A 24,669-nucleotide genomic window follows, 5' to 3' on the forward strand; every position below is an offset into this window, starting at 1 on the left:
GAGGGCTCAATCAGCAGGCCCGAAATATGCGCAAAGTGCTTTAAAATTGATGATACTTTGTTCTGCTTAAGATCATGCAAAACTCCTCCCCTAGAAGAGTGCTCACCCATCTCGTCCGAGCAGCATATCAAATGACGGTAACATGAGTATTGCCTCAAGCGAAAACAAAACCCAACCTGATTAGCACCTGACTCAGCCTTTCTATCTTCAACAAATTGCTTTTTGCTTCTTTGTTTTGGTTTCTAGACAGCACCAGCTTGGCAAGTCGTGTAAACAATTACTGCGTTTACTTGGATAAATTGGGTGACTGAATAAGTTTAGCCTCTCCATTGTTTGATATTTCCATTTATAGTCACTGGTTGTAATTCAATATTTGCAACAGCTCGTTTGGTATTCAGTAAGAAAGAATGGCTTATTGTTACTTGTTAACTTGTACAAGAAGTGTGGTAAATAGGATGAAAAGGATGAAAATAAGCAGATATTGAGGGCTTGCTTTGATTTCTTATTATTTTAACCCAGCTGTTATGTTGCGGGTCAAATTGACCCGGTGAGAAATGTATAAAGTAAAAAAATTAATTAAAAAACGCCCTATATATAAGCCCTTTTCTGACTGTAACTATATGTAGTCATATACAATTTTTAAAATTATTTTGCCTAAGCATGCAGAGGGTCACAATGTCCCATGAACATTTTTGGTATGCCAAATAAAGAAAGGGAGGTTAAAATGCATTCATCGATGACATGATCATGATGTCTAATTGATGCATATGGGTGTTCGTACTTGACGAAATAAAGTTTGATTCATCAAACGCACTACCGTACTTCTTGCGGATGCCCTTCACACTCCCTAATTCATAGGTAAACACAAACGTCTTCTGACAGGATCCTAACCATGATTCAATGCTGTGTGTAGAAGGCTTCAACACATACACACGCACAAGACTAGCTAGCCACCACTGCTTGACGGACTTATAGAGAAAGCCAATCAGGAATAGCCAGATGTGATGTCAGCTCCATGATGGGAGGGTCAATTCCCCGGGTGCAGGAATTCAACACCCTACCTCAGCAATAGCTTTTGTATTGCTCGAGGACGAACTAACAACGAACTAACAACGAGAGTCAATAGCCAAAGAGTCTAGCGCCCAAACCCAAAGTTGCATAATGAAATGAGACAATAGAGATTAAATGAAGGGGGGGAAAAAAATGCATTAGATTATTTATAGTAATATAAATAAATAATATAAAAGTAGATATAGTGTACATATATTTTATAATATTTTGTCATTTTCATTCTTTCATTTTGTGTAATTCAAGGTGACTCAGCTGCCCTAGCGCCCTCTATTGACCGTTCGCCACTGCTCTAACCATGTTGCTTGTGCATGCTTGTTTCTATTCATATTTTTCTGAGTGTTAGGGGAGTGATTGATTAACTAGCCAAAAGATTTTTTTCAACCATTGCGAGGAGGCTTTATTGATCTTTTAGGACAGAGTTTTTTAGAATGTTTGCTGGGACATTGATCCTTATAAAAGAAGGTAATCAGCTGCGCTAGACTTTCCTAGCTCAGTTGGATCTGCTGAGTTCTATGAACCTCCCCTGACTCTTATTAAACTTCCCCACACTCCTATTAACCTCTGCCATACTCTTATAAACACTTTCTATACTCTGAAAGACCTTTTGAACTCTTAAACAATACATGAATGCACATTAATACTGTACACAATGTACATTTTACTCCTTGTAATATGGGTTTTGATAAATTGTTTTTGTTTTGTTTTTACAGTTGTAATGTTTTAGGCTAGGAAGCATTTATTTGCTATAGCGTTGTCTCTCTGTATCTAATCATAGAACACAATATTCTGTGGGTTTTGGGGGAAAAAAAACAGTCAAAATCCTGTAAAACTGCTGGCAATATGGATTTGGCTGCCAGTGAAAGTTAAGCAACGCACCGACTCCCAGAGCGCCACTTTTCACTGCGACAACTCTCCTTGCATACCCGCATGTGTGTGATCTGGATCTCAATGTGGAGTGCAATGCATATCTACTTAAGTGGGGATCATTTAGAGAAAGACATTTTTTTATTTTTTTTGCTCTTGCCACTCCTCCTGACATCTTGCCCAAATACTACGAAGTCCTTTCAACAGTTGGCTGTGGGACCTGGCGGACTCGTATTTAGACCAGGTAAGAAACATTCGATTCTACATTTATTTTGAATATCATTTGAGGGGTAGTACGTTTAATGGAAGTATAGAAGTATACTATTTCTTATGTTAAGCTAAAATTATCCATAACTAGTAATAAAATTTCAATAATGAGTCACAATACCTTATCAATCAGCTTCTCTGTGTCAGTTGTTCTCTGGCAAACTAAACTTCAACTAAACTACACAAAAATATGACATTTTAAATAAATTACATATAACTGTGGACTCAATTACAATCTAGATTATAACTAGGCGAAATATATTAACTGATCCATGACGACGCATGGTGGTGATACATGGTTAATCCCCAAAATACTAGTTATTTGAAATAAAGTTTTCAAAACAAAACGAGGAAGAAGAGAAGATTATTCTCTATTCATTCACATCTACGGGCAATTTGGAGCCTTTAATTAACCTACCATGCATGTTTCTGTGATGTGGGAGGAAACCGGAGTGCCCGGTGAAAACCCACGCAGGCACAGGGAGAACATGCAAACTCCAGTGAGGCGAGGCCGGGGATTGAACCCTGGTACTCAGAACCATGAGGCAGACGCTCTAAACAGTCATTCACCGTGCCACCAGAAGATTATTCTAACCCCTGATATTCAATTTCAGTTTAGAAACTGTTGCATTCAGGATTAACATAATTTTTTTAAATAGCTGTCCACAGGAGTAACCGGAATGGACCAGAAGGTTGGGAGGGAATGCTTGAAGCAAGTGAAATGCTCACAAAAACTGACATGTAAAAAGAAATATCTTGGCAGACCAACATTGAGCATATGGAGCCTTGATTTGAGATACTCAATCTTGGTTGAATTGCTGTTTTTGCATGTGACCGGTCCAGGATGTATGCTGCTTCTCGCCCAAAGTCTGTTGAAATCAGCTCCAAATAACCTGTGGTCCTAGTGAGGATAAGCGCTATGAAAAATGAGTGGATGAAATAAAATGTAATATTTTCCGAACGCTTACAAATTTTATAGGACCATTTCTTTGAATAACGAATTTCACCTCAAATTCTGCCCACAGATTGAAACTGAATGTAACCACAAGAATGAAGAGGAGTTCTGAATTGAAGTTGCTTGTTGTGCTGCTAATTGTCATAAACCTATGCATGTTTTTGCACGATTCTCTGCCAGAGTACTTTTTGTATGCAAATGAAAGAGAGGATGACCCCTGGTTCACGCAACACTTCGACAAAGCCGTCGAACCTTTTTTAACCGTGGAACACAAACTTTCAATGCATGCTTTCAAATGGTGGAAGGCGAGTACAGCGAGTCTGTCTTTGGAATAGAATGTCATACTCAGTTATCACTACGGGCGGCCCTTCTTGTCTCACCTGCTTCTGTTGATGCAATAGCAGTTGCAGCCGATGGACAGGCAGAGCTTCGATTACTACCAAACGGTAGTTGACGCCTTGTTGAAGACGCTTCCGGCCATCTCGAAGGGAGCAGAACCAGAGCGCTGCAGGATGTGTGCAGTGGTGGGCAATTCTGCTAATTTGAAAGACAGTCGTTATGGACATCTGATAGATATCCATGATGTGGTGCTGAGGTATACCAGATACAAACATTTTATTTGAACAATTTCGTGTTTTGACATGAGTTCGGTCACGATCGTTTTTTTAAAAGGGCAACCGAGGGCAGTCACTCCCACCCCTCCCTCATTGACGATTGGATTTACAATGTGTAGTTGAACACATTAACGTATAACGTTATTGATCAGCGAAAATGTACCGTCATGTGAAGACTTTTCAGTCAAGTTCTGAGCGCTACTGAATGCCACTCTAATTCTGTTACATGTAATGTAATGCAAATACTATAATGCAATTTAAATGGCCTTACTGAATTACACAGAATGAACAAGAGTCCCATCAAAGGCTACGAAGAAGACGTGGGCACCAAAACCACACACCATCTCATGTATCCGGAGAGTGCCACAGACTTAGACAATATCACTCATCTTGTGCTGTTACCTTTCAAGATCATGGACATGGTGTGGCTCCAGAAAGCCCTCACGACAGGTTTTCGAGGAGAGTGAGTCAAATTATTATCTGCGGTCATTGTTTGCCTTTATCGATTCGGAGCCAATACAAAAGATGCATCAGGAATGAACAAATATGGCGATTAATTGAAGGATCAGAATGAATTTCAGTGGGGAGTACAGAGACTTTTGGGAAAACATGGCAGCCAGACCAATCATAGTTTACACACCTATCATTTTGTGGTACTTTTCTTCAACCATTCTATTAGGGTCAATCCCACATTTTTGCTTGTGTCCTTCCTGAAAGCAAAGCAACACACCCTTAACAGATTTAATCTCTTGTCCAGTGTCAGACAAATAAGGAAAGCATGTTGTACATACAACACATACATATATAAATGTTGTGATTTTTCCCCCCTACTATCATAAAAAAACAACAAGAAAAACATAAACATGTGTCTTCAATTTCTGGGATTATTTTAAAAGCACATACTACATCCACATTTTGTGAATTTTAAACAATTCTGAAAATACAACGGAAACCCTATACTGTATATCCCAACTTGTTTGCTTTTTACCCATCCCTCCATCCATCCATTTTCTGAGCCGCTTCTCCTCACTAGGGTCGCGGGCGTGCTGGAGCCTATCCCAGCTGTCATCGGGCAGGAGGCGGGGTACACCGTGAACTGGTTGCCAGCCAATCGCAGGGCACATACAAACAAACAACCATTCGCACTCACATTCACACTTATGGGAAATTTAGAGTTTTCCATTGACCTACCATGCATGTTTTTGGGATGTGGGAGGAAATCAGAGTGCCCGGAGAAAACCCACGCAGGCACGAGGAGAACATGCAAACTCCACACAGGCGGGGCCGGGGATTGAACCCAGGTCCTCAGAACTGTGAGGCTGACGCTCTCACCAGTCGGTCACCGTGCCACCTGATTCATTTTCCTATTCATTCAAAAATAAAGAAAAGCGAGTATTTGTATTTACTATCTACTATCATCTACCAAAAAATACAAAATAATCCCCCCCCCCCCCCCCCCCCCCCCCAACAAAAGAAACACAACAACTGAAAATTCTAATTCGAGACCCTTTACATAAAGGTTAATCAGCCCTTTGTGTTATTTCCACCAGGACATACAAGCCAGTTAGGGCCACCATTCAGGTGAACAAGAGTCTGGTGAGTATTTCTTTCAAAGCCCTTTACATGTTTATCATGTGAAATCAAAACGGCTCATTTCACTTCATCAAATAGGTGATGGTGCTCAACCCAGGCTTCATAGCGTATGTTCATCGAGTGTGGCTGAGAAGAAGAACTGGGTATCCCTCCACAGGCTTCTTGGCTGTGATTCTCGCCCTCCACATGTGTGAAGAGGTGGATGTGTTTTTTTATTTTATTTTTTTGCATGTCATCTTATTGTAATATTAAGCCACTCATGGATATGAATCACTTCATATAAATCCTGTATTGGGATGGATCCTCAAATACAAATTAAATGAAAATGTACTTTTTTCTTTTGTTAACCATTTTAAAATTCAGGTTAAAAATGTCTTTACAGGTTCATGTTTTTGGTTATGGAGGAGACAGAGATGGAAACTGGAGTCACTACTGGGAAAAACTCAAGAATCCAAACTTGGGAACCGGATTGCACTATGGAAAACAGGAGTACCATTTGATCCAAAAGCTGGCCGACCGAAAAAAAATCAAGTTATTTAAAAGGTTTTTTACAAAATCTTAAAAAACAACCCTCAATTTTTGCCATTGTGAAAAAGTTATTTTCAATAAAACAAGATGGATATTTTTTTGTTCTTTAGCACGGTCTCCAAATATGAGTGTGAATTCAATCTCAATGAGAACAACACGATGTCAGCTATGCGAAGTTGAGCTACATCTACTGTATCTACAATGGCAGTGGTTTCAAACTTAATCAGAGAGAGGGCCAAAATTAACAACATTTCACATGAGAAATGAGAAAGAATTTATTTCAGAAGTCTTAATATGAATTTTCTTTTTCCAAGCCATAAGAAAAATTTGGACTTTGTTCTTGTAATATTACAACTTTGTTGTAATGAGGACGTAAACAGTACTTTTACTGTGTTACATTTGGCTACCTTCTGCTCGCTGCTTTTACTTTTATCAATCTATTATTGTTTGCACGATCTATGTGTTTTGGTCTGTCCGTGAGAGGCCTCAGGCGCTGTCGCATTTCAGCAATCCAACGGAACTACGAGTGATGTTCAAGTCCATTTGACCAGTCAAATGAAGGGAGGCAGTCACATGACCGCACAAAGTCTCCAGGGCCTCACACATGCATAGATTTCAAAGTGACACATTTTCACAAACCCTTCAAAAACTACAGAGAAAAGAATGGCTATGTAATCTCCGCCTGGTGAGCCTATTGTATTGTTTCATGAGTGTAAACACAGAAAGATAATTTAAGACAATAAATGAATAGTTGATGTTCATGCTTTGATTAAAAAATAATCAGAAGTTACTAGTTACACAGTATTTGATTTGTTTCTTTCATTGAAGTCTTGGATAATTATTGGGAGAACAACACCTTCCCCCCATTAATATGACCACCAGTGTCGTGACTGGGGGCTGCGTCACACAAAAGGAGAATAGTATAGTTACTTGGCCAGAGTATTTAACTCCAGTTAGCAACAACAGTTAAAAAGAAGGAATTGGACAAGCTCACTACGCCAAAACAAGGGTAAATATACAGTACAATATATAATAGCGGTGTCCTATATGCGGCCACCTGCATGACTAACCTTCGAAATTACCACCAGTGTTGATGTACGAACGAATAGTGACGTTGCTATTCTCATCAGGTTGCCAGTTAAGTTGATCACATCTGTTATATTTTTAATTAATTGTACCTTACAAAAAAAATACAACAGCAAATATTTTGTGTTTGGCACGTGCATAGTGAGGTGGGGGCGTTTCTTTGGGGACAAGATGTAAGGGGGCGGGTTTGGGGAGTGAGTGAGTGAGTGAGGCTACATTCAAACCTTGCTAGCATTTTGAAAACTTGCATACTGAACCTTGAATACCAAAAAGGCTGTGGAAAATTCAACCCAAAAACTGAGGTGATTCTGACTTTGGTCTTGTAATGTGTCTCGGCAGCCTCACATGCAAAACATTTAACAGCTCGTTAAACATGCAAACTCCACACAGGCAGGGCCGGGGATTGAACCCCAGTCCTCAGAACTGTGATGCAGACGCTCTAACCAGTCGTCCACCATGCCGGCGGTAGGTAATAGTGTGTTCACCAGTAAAAATATAAAGATATACGTACAGCCAAATGCCAACACTAAAATTTCATGTCATCTGTGAGCCAGCTTAAGAATACAGGCGCCATTCAGACCAGACACTCCTGAAGAACAGGTTCAACACAAACAAAAGGAAGTCTCTCGCTGTGTCTCGCCAAACAATTCATAAGCATTGGCTGTGACCATAGTTTTGAAGAATGTAGCCAAACAGCGTTACACAGGTATCTACACATACAGGTCAGCAGTTACCACTCACCCCCTTTAAGATGCTGAAAATGGACAAGGGTAGCTTATCTAATATGGAAGTCCGAACATTCAGCTAAAACAACCCTAAAACGGGTGCTAACCAGAGATGTAAAAAGTACTTCCACTTTGCACTTAAGTAGAAGTACAGAAACTCCTGTAAAATTTAAAAAATCAAAGTAGTGAGTCAACTCCTTTTCTTATAGACCCTGTCAAATGAATTCAAAGATTTGTTTCTCAATACGTTTTACATGTTTAAGTGCTGAAAATGCGCAGACTAAGAGCTTTGTAGTACTCAATTGTGGATATTATTTTCATGGACTGGGCAAATCCGAGTCGGCGCATGGCGTAAATCTGTCCAGAGGCGTGTTAAGACTGCTGCATTCCGAGCGACATGGCCGAACCCGACTGAACTGTCACGCAGTGTGCGGGGTGGGGCAACTGTTTTTATGAGTGCCCCATCAGTCGGCCACTGTTTTTGCTGTGATTGAAAATTTGAATTGTCCGTTGTTGGATTTATCTTACCCAACATTATAAAAAATAGACACAAAAGGAATGAAGACGCTGGTTTCTTTTTCTCATGAGGAGGGCGTATGGGAGATTGTTGAGATTCCAGCCTCTGAACACGCTCTAAACAATCTCTCCCGTCGCTCCTGCATTTATTTGAAAATAGGGAGGTTTCTAAGTTTACAAGACATAACGTACTAAGCTACAAGACACAACACATTAAGGATAGGGTTTCAAGGTGAAAACATGGCACCAACACGTCCCGGCCACGCCCTTCTCTCTGATGATTCCTGCTGAGTCATCTTCTTGACGGCGAGACATCTTCCTTTATCAAAATCGTCCATAATACTAATGCAAGTTAAGCAAATAAATGATAACTTCTACAATATATTTAACATCCGTGCAAGCCGTCGCAATGTCGCAGATTATAGCCAATCAAAATACACATAAACTTTCACTCCTGCTCAAAATACATTTCCAGCTATTAAGCAACTGAGAGACACATGTAAAATGGTTCGGCCTATTGTTTGGATACATTCACACATATATATATAATAGTATATATATGATATTATAAAATAAAAACTATGGAGTATGACAAATTTGTACTCTCTCCTACTCCTATTACTAAATTGTATTTATTCCTCCTTTTAAAAAAGAAGTTTATTTATTTATATTCATATGTTCAAATAAAGCAATCTATAAACCAATCAATCACATATGATGTTTTTAAAGGTTTGGAGTAAAAATAAAAAGTTGCCAGTATAATAAATAGTAAGTGTGTAAGTGAGCGACTACAGATACCTGAAACATCGACTACAGTACAATAACGAAGTGTTTCTACATACAGTATTTAATTACCTTCCACCGCTGATGCTAAGGGTTATGATGTAAATACACAAGTCACTTTACTTGTGTTAACTTTTATGTAGAAAACAATGTCTCGTTGCTCTTAACTGGTTTACTCCACCAGGTCATACGCACCAATAAAGTCCACCATCAGAGCTAACAAGGACTTGGTGAGTATTGCTAAAGTAAAAGTGTCAAAGCAAGAACTCTTGATTTCATGAGGTATCGGGCATGTCAGTTTTGAGTCAAACAACCAGGGGTTACTGTTCTTGTAGTGTTTGAAAGAATCTTCAATACATTGTAGATAGATTTTTACCTCCTTCAAACTTTTTGCTCTAAGGATTTTTTTTATCCCCAATGGTACGTGATATGAGATGCTGAGTTGGATTTCAATTTCAAAGCAACGACTGAAGGGCTCATTTTGCTCCTCAAGGTGATGGTGCTCAGTCCAGGTTTCATGATGTATGTTCATCGTGTGTGGTTGGACAGTAAAGGCAAATATCCTTCCACGGGCTTCATGGCTTTGATTCTGGCCCTGCACATTTGTGACGAGGTGAGTTCTTCTAAAGCAGCCTACTACATTTTGTTGTTGACCACCTTTACAATTAAGCGATCAATTGAACGTTTTTTTAAATTGTTATCCCCGCAGGTGCGGGTGTTTGGTTATGGAGCAGACACAGATGGCATCTGGAATCACTACTGGGAACAACTCAAAGACAAAAACTTTAAAACTGGATTTCATCCCAGATACCACGAGTACAATATTCTGCAGCAACTAGCTAAAGAGCAAGCACTTCAACATTTAAGTGGCTTGAGATCCTAAACCAACCATGACTATTGTTTCACACTACACACAAAAGAAATGTCAGAATAACCTGAGACGTATCTACAATGCTGATGAAACATTTAGCATGTACACAATCATGAACCCATGTTACATAAATGACTTCATTCAGTAATGAAATTGTCCAACACAAACAAACCACCTTGACATGAGGCTCATCCATAGCATTAGCTAGCATACCAACCTAAATAACACACTAGCACAAAGTGACGTGACATCACACATGGGCAAACAAATATGTGCACTAGCACTGTACACAAACGGTATTAAGTCATAAAACTCCGCTTTTGGTATTTACTAGGGCTGTCTATCAATTATTCCATCGATTAATCAAACAATCGGATAAAACAAATATTTTGCATGATTGCAAAATCACTTTATTACTGTATTAACTGATTGATGTTAGTTTGGTTTTGTTTAATGATCAAATAAAACACATAAACAACAATTAAGCAATATCACACGACAGGGAGTGATGTACTCACCAATCGTTTTGAAACAGAGCAAGTTCTTGGGTACTGATTAATGCAAAGGGCTACTAGTTGGATATATTGGTACAGTTCTGAGGCTGTTTTAGGTTAATAATTTACATGTAGATTTAGGTTAATCTACATGTAAATTACAGGCTACTACAAATAATAATTTTTGTGATAGATTAAATTATTATTATTTTTCCACAAATTATGGTTCAGTGGTTTGGTCTGTAACATATCAGAAAACAGGCAAAGATTTTGAACATTGTTTTCAAAAGTAAAAACAGATGCTTGCAAATATCTTATTTTGATCAAACACAAAGATAATCAGTTTGCTTTCATGGAGGACTACAGACATCAGAGAACATCTACTGTTGAGAGACTGAAATCAGAAGATTTGGACAATTGTAAGTTAATGGCTCAAAATGATTAGTTGATTATCAAAATAGTTAATTTGATAATCGATTACTTGTCACTGCAATTGGCTGGCGACCAGTCCAGGGTGTACCCCGCCTCTCGCCCGAAGATAGATGGGATAGGCTCCAGCACGCCCGTGACCCTAGTGTGGATAGGCGGTACAGAAAATGGATGGATGGATGGATTACTTGTCAATTAATTGATTCATTGTTGGACCTCTAATATTTACTCACAATAATAAATATTAGTGAATACAAACAAATTGGAATGGCAAAGTTTATGACACGGGCTATTCGTAGCTGCATCGGGAGGGAAGCAGAAATCTAGTTTTAGTTTCACTTTCGACTGTGTCATCAATCTTTGTCAACTGTGGGCCTGTGAACCCTTTGAGACCATTTTGTGATTAAGGGCTATACAAATAAACTTAAACTCAAGGGCAGGCGATAAAACAGGACATCAAGTGGACTAAAAAAAAAACAAACAAAAGAAAAAAAAAACACTCAATGAATTAAACCTAAACAAGATTCTGACAGTTGGCGCCAAAGTAATACTTGAATTGCTTTGTAGAAGCAAATATTTTCTGTAAATGAGTGAGGATATGTTCCAAAGAAAATCCACATATGGCAATTTGCAAATGCAAAACTGTGTCCATGTGGGGGTTCACAAAAATGCTAAATGACTCAGTTGATGCTCAGTGGTAGAGCACTTGCTTCGCATGTATGAAGTCCTGGGTTGATTTTTGCCAGCATCTGTTTCTGGAAAAAAAGTATGTATCTGTCTTATTAGTGATTGCAGGAAATGAATCACTGCTCTATATGAGTTATAAAACAAAAACATGAAAAAAAGAGCAATCTGCTGCATAGAAAAAAAAAGCAAACAATCTTGTACTGCACTCCTTTACTTTTCCTCTATTACAGAATTTCAACCAGTAGGAAATAGTTTAGTGATTAGCAATACAGTCACTGCTGTGTATTCAATATAAAATACATATTGGAAGAAATAAAAAGTATTTTCTTCAGGATTTGTTGAGTCAATACCCCCCCCACCCCCCCAAACCAGTCCCAATACGTAATTGTTTGGTGTTTAGCTATTGAATCACTGTTCTGTATTAAATATAATAAACATTTGGAAGTTCTAATGCAGAGTTGTCCATGCTAATGTGAGATCATGTTTTATCCATGGCTACGCTTTCTTTATTTTTGGTCTTGGCATCCCCCAAATTTCAAGCGGAGGCAAAATATGGCAGGCACAAACTAATGATGGTAGCTCTGTGTGTTTTACTGCCATGCCTTGAAGGTGACTATATGCAGGTGATTGTTTTTAGCAACTGCAGGGCACAAATTCCCAAACTACTGCTAACCAGACAATAACCGCATACCAAGAGTAATTGCGTGCTGTTTCAATTCAAGGTACTGATCGTTTAGATTATATGACACTTGCACAAAGACCAGATAATTTATTTTGAATATTTCCACACGCCATTCAAAACGGAACCTCACATTTGTATTGCTATTTGATCCTTTTGAATGGGGGCAAATGCTTTCATTATATTTTGCCAGCTGTCACTTAACAAATGAAATTCGACGCTGCCACGGCTCTTCAGTTTTGTGAACTTAAATAACCACATTTGTAAAAGTGGATATAAAGTTTCATCAAATGACAAGGTCAATGTTTACATCAGCTGTTGTTTGCTGTTTTAAATTTATTTCATGCCCAGTGGGATAAGTACTGCAAATGACATGTACTCTTAGATAAATGCTTTTATTTTGAAAGGCATCGTTTCCCTAATGCTTTAAACCCACACGCACTTTGTCAGACACCTGGAGTCTACCATTATTGGTCTAGGGATTAAGATTTGAAAAATGAACCTGTGGTGCTCCATTTCTCTTGGTAATGGCATCCTTGCCACTTTTATTAGCAGTAAACAAGTAAATAAAACTATATTTGGGTACCATAGTATTTTATTGGATGTATTTTCCCATCTTGACAAAAGCCACCACCCCCCTGATCCTCCCCTTCACACCAGCTACCTGCCACCTGCTGCTATCCCTCCCTGCTTTAGTCATCATTGACCAAACCGATTCACACCTTATCTCTTTGGCAGGTAAGTCCATGATTTTGAATAAATCCTTATTCAAATATTTTAGTGCAATGAACATGGGGGGGTTTGGATTGTTTATTCGTATGGCATATGCTCCAACAAGTGAATTGCTTTCGGTAGTGATGTACAAAAAGATGCAGCCATGTAATAAAACTACAAAATAAGTGTTAATTGAATTTTAATGATCTAAATGAAGTCTATTATCTACTTTAAAGGGGACTCAACACAGACTGCTTTACTGGTGTTACTGTCTACAAAAGAAAAGACCCTCCAAAACTATATGAGATTATAGTTGGTGGAGAACTGGCCGTGTAAATGTTTTCCGGGCATGGCAGATGGACAAAAAAGACTTGGCCAAACAATAAAGACATACAATTTATGACACATTGCAATGCAATTAAAAAAACAAAACAAAACAAAAAACATTTTAAATGCAATAAGAATGAGCTTTATGGCTGAAATAAGGGGAAAAAAAGAATCTCATTATCAACTGACAGGTGAGGACGAGACAGGTGGAGTTCATGACAAACAGGGGAAAAAAGAGAGGTTTCAAATTAAAACAACACAACTTAAACATAATTACCAAAATATCTCGACTCAACTTTACTTCTAGAACATTTAACAGCTGCAGTTGTAACAAAGTGCTGTATATAATAAACATTGGATATAGAACATAATAATAATAATAATATTATTTTCAAATTAAAATATACTTTAAAACCAAACACCAGCACTTCCACTGCTGTCGCAGCTTTCTGTTAAAGGTGATCAGGACAATAGTTTAGGATTTTTATTTTCTTTTTTTAGGATTTTTCTAGATTTTGGGGCGGCCAGTGGTCCTGTATCCCACTAGAATAGATCCGCCCCTGCACCAGACAGCAGTCTAATCCTCTCTCTACATTCAGACCCAAAACAAAAGGAATCTGTTGTAAGGTGACCATTTTTAAAGCTGTTACTTGAGAATCCATCCATTTTCTGAGCCGCTTCTCCTCACTAGGGTCGCGGGCGTGCTGGAGCCTATCCCAGCTGTCATCGGGCAGGAGGCGGGGTACACCCTGAAATGGTTGCCAGCCAATCGCAGGGCACATACAAACAAACAACCATTCGCACTCACATTCACACCTATGGGCAATTTAGAGTTGTCAATTAACCTACCATGCATGTTTTTGGGATGTGGGAGGAAACCGGAGTGCCCGGAGAAAACCCACGCAGGCACGGGGAGAACATGCAAACTCCACACAGGTGGGGCCGGGGATTGAACCCCGTCCCCAGAACTGTGAGGCATACGCTCTAACCAGTCGTCCACCGTGCCGCTACTTGAGAATCATTGTGATATACAGGTAGTCACTAATTGGACCTACACATGGAGCAGCAAGTGGAGGAAACCACTTTTGCATTTGAAAACGAATTGCATTTATTCACCTCAGTGCTATAAAATGAGATTATTTTATTTTTTGTGCTATTTTTGTTGTAAATAGTTCATTTGCATCTTAGCATAACTAGACAAGCTCTACTGTATATAAAACCAATTCATTAGTAGTTGTGGTAGTTCCCATCAAACACATCCCCCCACCCATTGGATGTGGGTGTCGCAACAACCCCCCGCCCATTTTTATGACACCCACACTTCTCACGGTGCCCGCCCCCACCTTTTTGTTTTCTTTTCTTTCACTAGCATTGTGGGTCGTGTCAAATGTCGTTTTTAGTATATGCTGTGGGCTGCTGAAAAATGGATAGCGGGCCGCAAATACCCCCCGGGCCATAGTTTTGGCACCCCTGGTGTTTGCAGTTGAGTTCAGACTCCCCAGAGGAGGGAGGGAAAATGAGCTCCCTTCACATTGGCATCAGGCATACCAACAGAATAACAGGTGTATTTTACAGATAGTCTTCTATTGTCTTTAAAACAACATTTGACACTGGATTGCAGCAAAAATCAAGTCGAGCAGCTCAAGATTTGAATGGCCATGTTCGTTTTCTTTGTTTTTGTGCTTATCTAAGCTTGACTCAGGTGGTGCAGCTCTCAAAGAACAAGTATTGTCTGGTGATTTCCACCAGTGGTTGCAACTTGTTTGAATGACAAGTCCAGGTGTGGCTGTGCAATGGACAGGCATTTTTGAGAGCAGGTGCTCAAGCCAAAATACCTGGCAAAATTCTTTATGAAAATAAGAAAATAGTCAACAGTCTAAATGAGTAATCCAAATCATCAAATTGATAAGTAAATGAATAACAGGCAAATAATCCTAAAATTACTGTATATTCTGTGACTTAAAACTTATCACAACTGCTCTGAACAAATGAAATAAAAATAAAGCATCCAATATATTCTATAAAACACAAGTATTTACAAAGGAGGTGAAGGAAGCAGGATCGTTCCACTACTTCACAGCTATCTTTTGAAAAACCTTTTCTCAAAAACTCACTTAGGGTAGTTAGTTAAAAATGGGCCTATTAGATAGATAAAGAACATTTTATTGCAAATGTTTTTGTATGCTGCTCTGTTTAATAGTGCATTATATTTATATATTATACTTATATTCATTTATAATATTACCTAGCAAACACAGTCATCATTTGTAAACATGTAGAAGTACTATTTAAATGATTGCCAGCCTTAATGAATAATTGACAGTGAGGTGATAAAACAAACTGTCCCGGGAAATGCACTCTCTTGAGGCTAAGGCCCGATGAACCTGATTGGACCAGACCATTGCAACAAAAAAAAAAAAACAAAAAAAAAAAGCTTGTTACTCCAACCTGCACATTGACCAATTTGATACAGTATATGGCCTGAACGGCGAGCCTAGGTGTGCTTTTGTGGCTGCACATAGATTATATTGTATTTTTCACAATTATCTCACCATAAAAAGAGTAATAGTTAAGGAAGTAGCAGGTTCCCACAGAGAGAGGACGTGGCCGAGTATAAAGACAAGAGAGGGGCTAAATGAAAGGCCCAGCTCACGGCCGTTTGGAAGGTATCCGTTGCGGTACCTACTGCTCGTGTACATGGCGACAAATGCTGCAAGTTTCACTATTTTATCCACAGGTAAATATAAAATTATAAGTATAGTCAGTATTGTTGTAAAACAACGAAAAGCCAAGTGCTTTTAGCTGGTGTGACGCCTTGGTTTGTACGATGTAAGATTCAGACCCAAATGGTCTTTTTTCTCCACTTATTGTGTCCCACAGGCCAACAGAATGTTGTCCACAGTGGGGAAGACGAGGGTACTGCTTACCATCCTGTGTTTGACGGCCACCAGTTTGTTCTATAAATCCAAATGGAGTCTGCAACCCTTGTTTTCGCTCTGGCTGCAGGAGTTGCATGTTTGCAACTGCCAGCAATGCTTGACTGAGGGTGAGCACGAGTTTAAAACTGTGATAGACGAATCGCCAAAGCCGTTTTTGTCCACACAAAACCCAACATCGGAGGACGACTTCAACTGGTGGAAGGTAGACGTTCATTTCACTACAATTAAGTGTGACTGTGTGCGATATTTATCATGTTTCACTGTTTTTATATTTACTGAACAACCCAGATACATGTGTTATAAAAATTCAGGTGAACTACAAGAGTACAAATATTAATCCATCCATCCATTTTCTGAGCCGCTTATCCTCACTAGGGTCGCGGGCGTGCTTGAGCCTATCCCAGCTATCGTCGAGCAGGTGGCGGGGTACACCCTGAACTGGTTGCCAGCCAATCACAGGGCACATACAAACATACAACCATTCACACTCACATTCACACCTACGAGCAATTTAGAGTTGTCAGTTAACCTACCATGCATGTTTTTGGGATGTGGGAGGAAACCGGAGTGCCCGGAGAAAACTCACGCAGGCACTGGGAGAACATGCAAGCTCCACACAGGCGGGGCTGGGGATTGAACCCCGGTCCTCAGAAATGTGAGGCAGACGCTCTAACCAGTCGTCCACCGTGCCGCCCCCTGTCAAGTCTGAATGATTAAAAATACAAGTATATAAAACGAGGCTTTAAAATGGTGAAAAATCAAGTGGTACTCTCCACTCCCAAATGCTGTGAGCGTGTTTGCTGATGCGCTGAAACCATGTCGCGCTCAATTGTCAACTGTCAATCAAACACCACAATTACGACCTAGAAGAATTGATTCTACTACGAACTAAATGTTTGAGCCATGAAACTAAATCTGGTCAAAGCCTCCAGTGGCTGGATGGAGTGACGTGCGTACTCACGGCTGACAACAAGCCGCTCTAGAGTGGTAATGCCAGTGGACTATCCAAATGGAGATCTATTTTCAGGGTGTAAAACTGTAGTAATCTACTATTTAATGGTCTATGGTTTCGCTGTAGTTTGGATTTACCACAGGTGCGTTGTTTGTATTTCTCTCCAATCATATTTGGATTACATCTAGTTTTTTATTTATTTTACATCTATTTGGATCGACACGGTGTCTGTTTCACATTGCCAGATATACGAAAATCTGAATTCACTTGAATCTACACAAAAATATGTTGAAATGTTAACCTTCAGAGATTGGGTTAAAAAAAAGACCGTAAAAGTAGAAGTACTGATTCAACTTCTACAAATACAAAAAAAGTTCAGACTCTGAAATGTACAACCCCAATTCCAATGAAGTTAGGATGTTGTGTTAAACATAAATAAAAACAGAATACAATGATTTGCAAACCATGTTCAACCTATATTTAATTGAATACACTACAAAGACAATATACTTAATGTTCAAACTGACAAACATTATTGTTTTAGCAAATAATCATTAACTTAGAATTTTATGGCTGCAACACGTTCCAAAAAAGCTGGGACAGGTGGCAAAAAAGACTGAGAAAGTTGAGGAATGCTCATCAAAAACCTGTTTGGAACATCCCACAGGTGAATAGGCTAATTGGGAACAGGTGGGTGCCATGATTGGGTATAAAAGGAGCTTCCCTGAATTGCTCAGTCATTCACAAGCAAAGATGGGGGGAGGTTCACCTCTTTGTGAACAAGTACGAGAGAAAATAGTCAAACAGTTTAGGGACATTGTCCCTCAATGTACAATTGCAAGGAATTTAGAGATTTCATCATGTACGGTCCATATCAAAAGGTTCAGAGAATCTGGAGAAATCACTGCATGTAAGCGGCAAGGCCGAAAATGCTCCTTGGTTCACATTTCTCCATGCCGTTGTCTTTAATAAGACTCCTAGATCTTAATAGCTCAACAGCAGTGACTGTTACCGTGGGTCTTTATTTATGTCTTTTTACATGGCGTCGTCCTCCACAGAAATTAAAAAAAGTAACAATCCTATTTTGACAAAGTAAGAAGTGGGAAAAAACAGATACCTGTTTTCAAAGCAACCTAATACCAGATACCTAAAAAAATATATACTTAAGTACAGTGACCAAATACCATATGTGTACTTGGTTACTGTCCTTTTAGTAGATTTAGAAGTGACGAAATATGTGTACTTTACCTTCCACCAGTGCTAAACTTTAACAACTGAGCTTTAGGGTTATAGGTTCATGTCACTATTGTCACTTAGTCACAGATAGATAGTATTACTTTATTAATCCCTTGGGAGGGTTACATCAGGGAAATTAAGGTTGGTTCTTTGCTGTTTGTTTCAGAAATTGCAGCGGGAACAGCGCCCCCTCAGTTTCTTCAATGAAACCGTGAACAAACTATTCACAATCTTTCCACCCATCCCAGAAGTTGAGGCTCAATCACCTGACCGTTGCAGGACTTGCGCGGTCGTGGGCAATTCGGGTAATCTCAGGCGATCGCACTATGGACCTCTGATTGATGCCCATAACATCGTAATAAGGTAAATCCGACCCCTATACTTGTACAATATGAGTACCCCAACTATTTTGTGCTGTTTCCAGTAAAAAAAAAAAATGTTCAGCCACTCCGCCAGCAGATGGCGGCAACAAACTTTTTTTCTAACAAAAACGTGAGCGAGATGAGCGTGAAGTCGACTTGATGAAGCAGTACAAACGTAGTGCTGCTTCTACAATATGTACTAAACTGGAGAAGGGGGAGTTGGTAAAGGCTATAACACTAGCCAAGAGCCTTAAAATCATTCTTTCATTGAAAAGATGGAGAAGTTGTTGAAAGTGAGGGAAACCTGGCACAAAAAACAAAGCTAAAGTTCAGTGAAAGTGAAGTTAATATATATATATATATATATATATATATAAATCAATTTCAGGAAAAAGTTAAAAACTATTTCTTTACATTTTATTTTGTCATAGGATAGGCTCCAGCACGCCTGCGACCCTAGTGAGGATAAGCGGTACAGAAAATGGACAGTACTGTGTGCATTTATACAGTACAATACAGTGGTGTCTTGAGATACGAGTGCTGTGACTTACAAAACATTGGCGATATGAGCCTTTGCTAGGTCAGTTTTCTGTCTTGATACAAGCAAACGTTTAAGATACGTGTCCTTCGGACCCCCACCGCGAGGTGGCGCCAACAAACTTCACAACATTGAATCATATTGGTTTCCTTGCAGTGGAAGGAAAATATCAATGGTGGCCCTAATGCATCATTGAGAAGGTTTTCCAACCGCTTATAAACCCCACAGAAGATGAACAAGGAAGGACACAACATTGGTATAGTTGTTTTGTGGTCACATTTTTGGTTTTTAATGTAGAGAGCAAATGGTATTACTAAGTGTTTTTATATGGTACAACACTGCTGAGTGCAATTTTCCCTATGGAAAAACATTGATTTGATTTACAAGCAGGGTCACTGAACGAAGTGAACTCTTAAATCAAGGTAACACCGTAGTACTTCTGATGATTTGAATGCTTGACAGTGATTGTTGTGATGTGTTGACTAGAATGAACTACGGGCCTACCAAGGGATTTGAGTCAGATGTTGGCACCAAGACAACTCATCACGTCATGTATCCCGAGAGCGCCACCTATTTGGACAACAACACTCATCTCGTGTTCTTTCCATTCAAGATAAATGACCTGCTATGGCTCCTCAGGAACTTCACCCCTCAGTAGGTGTTGCTACCGAATCCTGAAACACTCGTATTGCCTCTTTCGTTACTTTGGAGAGCGAATTGAGCAGTAAATAATACCCAAAAAATGAAAATACATTTCATTTGAAAGAGATTACTTTCATTTTTATTTAGGTCTAAACAATAAATACTGAGCCCTGCAACAAGTACTTTCACAAAATTGCTATGATTTACCACAAAATCAGTATATTTTGAATTAATTTACAACTCCTAACGGTTAGGGCATGTGTCAAATACTGCTTATACAGCTCTGGAAAAATAAATGAAAGGTCAGTTTTTTTTTTTTTTTTTTTTTTTTAATTTTCTGCCAATAAATGCTCTAAATGACAAAAATGAAAGTATTCTTTCAACCGATTTACGACATCCCCAGTTGAGGTCAGCAGTGCCCCATCCCTACTATAAACTGTGTTGGTGTACTGCTTCCCAGTCCTGAGACGCTGTATGATGGACCAAAATTTCCTGGAAGTTATCCGGGAGTCATTCTCCATGGCCTCACCACGTCCTGAGTTTTTGCCTCAGCAACCATCAAGTCTGCATTCCGCTTGGCCTGCCAGCACCCATCAGCTGCATCCAGAGTCCCACCACCAAAAAAGGCTCCGTAGCTCAGCTTGACGGCGGCATCCCTTACCACGTTTGTGGGAATTGCCGCAATGACTGGCATCGCTTATGACCACAGCTCCGGTTGGCCGCCTCAACAATAGAAGCACTTAACATGGCCCACTCTAACTCAATGTCCAGCGCCTCTAACGGGAAATGGTTGAAGTTCTATCAGAAGTGGGAGTTAATACTCCTTTCGACAGGAAACTCTGCCAGATGTCCAGAGAGTCCAATCCCTCTCAAGACGACTGGCACCAGACCCCAAGCTGTGTGTTGAGGAGAGTCCAACTGTATTTACTAAAAACTTCCAAATCTCGCACACCATCTCAGGCTCTTTCCCTACCAGAGTTGGCATTCCTACATCCCTTAGAGCCAGCTTCTGTAGCCGGGATCAGACTGCAATTTATTTGGGCCACCACCCAGCTCTCTGTTCACCCAATCCCCATTGCAACTACCACATGGCTCCACATTGTCTCTTCGAAGTGTGCCCAGCCGGGCCCCATGTGTGCAGGCCCAGCCACCAGGTGCACCCAATCTCGCTCGTCCTCCAGAGGGCGTCCCGGGGACCAGCGTCCGGGCAAGGGAAAACGAGGTCCAAGAATTGTATCCATCATAGCGGGTTTCTGAGCCATGCTTTGTCTGGTCCGTCACCTAGGACCAGTTTGCCCTTCGTGACCCCGCCAGGGGCACGAAGCTGCCAGACAACTTAGCTTCGAGGATCACTGGGATCAAACCCCTCCACTGGGATCAAACCCCTCCACAATGATCGAGTGACAAATCAGGTCATAGACAAATATATTTGATGACATTTTTAAAAAAAATAAAATAAAAAATAAAAAAATTATCACATGAAAAAGGTTAAATTAGGCTAAATCAATCGCTGCAACTCTTGCAGTAAACCTAACCATGAAGGCCAATATATCTAAGAATTTAGTGCAGTAAATGGCACTGAAATTTTATTATTTTTGCTTATTTTACTTTTTTTTTTTTTACTTATAATTCCACTAAACTCTCATGAGAAGCACCTTTGTAGTGTGTTATGATGTGACTCATTGTCGTGGTGTATGATGATGTACTGATAACATCCATAAGCAGGCCTGTAACGCTGAGTTTAAGGATCCATAAGGCCAGAGTTGTTTTGTTCTCATTTTATCTTAATGAATGATAAATGCATTTGTTGCTGTATTTAACCTTCGACAGAGATAACGTTCAAAAACCAAAGATGCGAGGCAACAAGGACTTGGTAAGTCTGACTTATAAATAATCTTGTATGCCATCTGTTTGTTCCCTTGGGATACCGGTCTCCTTTATTTCAGTTTAAGTGTCTGTAAAAGTCTGACATTCAACAGGTGATGATCCTCAACCCCGCTTTCATGAAATATACACATGAAATGTGGCTGGGGAAAAAAGGACGTTACCCATCCACTGGCTTCATGACTGTGTTGCTAAGCTTCCAGATATGTGACGAGGTAGGCAGCTCTTTTGTTTATCAAGTTTGGTACTGTGTGGACACTTATTGACATAAGTGTTTTGCTAAAATAAAATACCAATGCAGTGCAGTAAAAGGGTAATAACTGTGAAATGTGAGATAAATGTGCTAGAAGTACAATTAAAATGTAAATTTGACATGTCTTTCCAGGTCAGTATTTTTGGGTTTGGAGCCGACACAGATGGAAATTGGAGCCATTATTTTGAAATGCTGAGGAACAAAAAACTGAAAACTGGTCCTCACGCTGGCATGCAGGAATATGAAGTCATTCAGAAGTTGCATCAGAAGCAGATAATACGTTTTTTTAAAGGACCGTAACGAGTGCTGGACTTTTTTCCATTTATTTTTTATTTGCGTCTGGTTTGGGACACCATTTTTTCTACCAATTTCGTTGTAAATAGACAAACACTATTTGTCACCATTTTGCTAAACGTATTTAATTACAAGTAAACATATATACGAGCCATTCTTTTGTTGTTATTTTTGTTTGCTTTTAAATATCCAAATGAATTTTGGGGAGAGGAAAGAAACTAATATACTGCAAGTGGACACCCCAACCTAAACCATGACTCAAAACAATGTTTGTGAGGATAAGCGGCTCAGAAAATGGATCGATGTTAAAATGCAGAATCAAATATTACACAGTTAATACAAGAAACTTTCTGAAAGACGTTTTTCTGAAATGTCTGCCTACACAAATGTTTATTAACTGCTTTTACAACCTCCACAGAAGAGGCAGCTCTTACCTCTAATGGAAATTTTGTTTCAGCTACTTACACTGTGAAAACACAAGTGGACATGCCAATAAAATATAGTTTAAAACAAGGAATGTGGAATAAAATTTGATACAATACGACACGTGCAGGTTTTACCACCCCTTTGACACCAATGTAACACTTCAAGCACATTTAAAAACAAAAAGTAGGGCATTATTATTATTGGTAAAGGCAGAATTGTCCATGCGGCTCTTGCATTGGAATGTATTGCTGTGCATCGTGAAGTGTGCTTATGAGCGTGCTGCCATCTAGCAGTCCTCCTGTGGTAAGTGCAACAACATAAAAACAAGCTCTCAGCAAGTTGTGCATTTACTGCCAAGGTCACGGTACCTTTTTAATCACAGAAATAATATTTACCTTAATTAGCTACAGCTCAGAAAAACTATAGCTGTTGTCAGGAATGAAAGAAACGTTTCATTTCAGGTAGGAGTTGTTTAAAGGCAGCACGCTAAAGCGGTTAGCAGGTCTGCCTTGCAGTTCTCAGCTAAGGAAAAAAAATACAGAAAAAAAAAAAAAAGCCTAAATTTTGTATTTGAAGTCATACAATTACAATAGTATTAATATACAAAGTTGTAAAGTTACGAGAATTAAGTTGTATTTTTCGAGAAGATGGAAAGTTCGTCTTACAGTAGTTTGATTTCTGAATAAAACAATATTAAATTGATTAAGTTGTTTTAAGTAACCCTAATTTTATACTGACTTGACAATCTTTTCTTTGATCTCTAAAATTGTTATAAAAGGACTTGTGCTTATAGGCTACAGCCAATCATGCGGTTGATGACATCACATCTGTGAGCTGCCTGTCATAGTATTCATGTTTCAATTGGCCCGTGGTTCAGATATGTAATGACCCTGTCAATTGAATTGAGATTTGTTTCTAAAGACATTATACATGTTATACATGTCATTTGATGAGTTTGAGTTCAAACCATATCTACCTGTAGTTATGCTAGTTATCGCAGCATACACAGGTAGTTGGCTGACCTCTTTTCCAGGTTTGGTCATGTGACGTTCGCAACACAAGTGCAGAAGCAGTTGTGAGGTTAATTTGAGTCAAAAGCAGAGGACAATATTGCTAAACATGGTGGTCCCCTGAGATGGAAGAAAATGTATTACTTAATCTGTCTAATTCTTATTCCACAAATGCAAAACTTATCAGAATATAATCATGTTTAGACTTGTGTTGCCCCATACAAAGTATTATTACAAAAAGAAATGTTGGCTTCAGTTCCCCTTTAAAAGGCGAGAATAGTTTTCCAACATGATAACAATACATTAACACTTTAATGAGAAAAACAGTTTATTATTTAATCGACCATGAAACAAATTCAGTGAGGATGATGACATGGATAAGCTCTTAACTATAATTCCATTCACAGCTGTGACATGAGCCTTAAAGGAGGTTTGAATTGCTCTTGCCAGTTCTTCCGGTCTTATTTCCAAGACAGCGCACGTAAACACCCTTCCCTCAGCCACTTCTGCAGTGGATTCCAGCTGAGTGTAGGATGTTTACATGAACTGAGCCCGGATTTGAGAGGCAAAGTCGTTTTCGTCGTCGCCTGCGGATGCTGGGATTGGAAGTAGCTGGTGGCGGCAAACATCAGACTGAAAGCTCTGCTGGGAAGACAGCTTCCAGTCGGGGATGTTTACAGCCCCTCAACTACCTAGTGCCACTGAACAGTTACACAAAATAAAAAAGTTGCAAGAACAAAAACCTGTAAAGTAACGACAAAGTCCTAATATTAAAAGAAAAAAATAATAATCAGAATTTAACAAGTCAATGTTATAAGAATAAAGACATTTTACAAGAAAAAGTAATGGGCAAATCTTTATTTACTTGGAAAAAAATATGAGAAGTTGTAAAGTCATGAGAAGTCATTATGAGAAAAACGTTGCAATATT

General features: G+C 39.3%; 2 protein-coding genes across 4 annotated transcripts; both read left to right on the forward strand.

Annotated features, from left to right (window-relative positions):
• Positions 1–2,091: 2,091 nt before the first annotated feature.
• Positions 2,092–6,001, forward strand: LOC133395585 (CMP-N-acetylneuraminate-beta-galactosamide-alpha-2,3-sialyltransferase 1-like). Of its 3 annotated transcripts, none has more exons than XM_061664618.1 (8): positions 2,092–2,179; positions 3,046–3,148; positions 3,228–3,462; positions 3,559–3,752; positions 4,055–4,234; positions 5,322–5,367; positions 5,443–5,562; positions 5,747–6,001. In XM_061664618.1, the coding sequence occupies exons 3-8, from the start codon at positions 3,253–3,255 to the stop codon at positions 5,924–5,926; spliced, it is 930 nt and encodes a 309-aa protein (XP_061520602.1). In that variant the 5' UTR covers positions 2,092–2,179; positions 3,046–3,148; positions 3,228–3,252; the 3' UTR covers positions 5,927–6,001. The 3 variants fall into 3 exon arrangements, with proteins under 3 accessions (XP_061520602.1, XP_061520604.1, XP_061520603.1); XM_061664620.1 differs by having other exon boundaries at positions 3,562–3,752; XM_061664619.1 differs by lacking the exon at positions 3,046–3,148 and having other exon boundaries at positions 2,149–2,179.
• Positions 6,002–12,842: 6,841 nt separating this feature from the next.
• Positions 12,843–22,818, forward strand: LOC133396027 (CMP-N-acetylneuraminate-beta-galactosamide-alpha-2,3-sialyltransferase 1-like). The gene is made up of 7 exons (XM_061665425.1): positions 12,843–12,900; positions 16,084–16,344; positions 18,497–18,693; positions 19,717–19,884; positions 21,703–21,745; positions 21,852–21,971; positions 22,142–22,818. Exons 2-7 carry the CDS (start codon positions 16,093–16,095, stop codon positions 22,307–22,309), a joined length of 948 nt encoding a protein of 315 aa, XP_061521409.1. The 5' UTR covers positions 12,843–12,900; positions 16,084–16,092; the 3' UTR covers positions 22,310–22,818.
• The last annotated feature ends 1,851 nt before the right edge of the window (positions 22,819–24,669 follow it).

This window comes from Phycodurus eques, chromosome 20 (genome assembly GCF_024500275.1).
Source record: "Phycodurus eques isolate BA_2022a chromosome 20, UOR_Pequ_1.1, whole genome shotgun sequence".
Lineage (NCBI taxonomy): Eukaryota > Metazoa > Chordata > Actinopteri > Syngnathiformes > Syngnathidae > Phycodurus > Phycodurus eques.

Coding starts and splice junctions, on each gene's coding strand:
- LOC133395585 (XM_061664618.1), top strand. CDS start 3,253: ATGAAGAGGAGTTCTGAATTGAAGTTGCTTGTTGTGCTGCTAATTGTC. Junction 3,753..4,054: donor ATCCATGATGTGGTGCTGAG/GTATACCAGATA, acceptor TGAATTACACAG/AATGAACAAGAGTCCCATCA. Junction 4,235..5,321: donor ACGACAGGTTTTCGAGGAGA/GTGAGTCAAATT, acceptor TATTTCCACCAG/GACATACAAGCCAGTTAGGG.
- LOC133396027 (XM_061665425.1), top strand. CDS start 16,093: ATGTTGTCCACAGTGGGGAAGACGAGGGTACTGCTTACCATCCTGTGT. Junction 18,694..19,716: donor GCCCATAACATCGTAATAAG/GTAAATCCGACC, acceptor TGTGTTGACTAG/AATGAACTACGGGCCTACCA. Junction 21,972..22,141: donor GCTTCCAGATATGTGACGAG/GTAGGCAGCTCT, acceptor ATGTCTTTCCAG/GTCAGTATTTTTGGGTTTGG.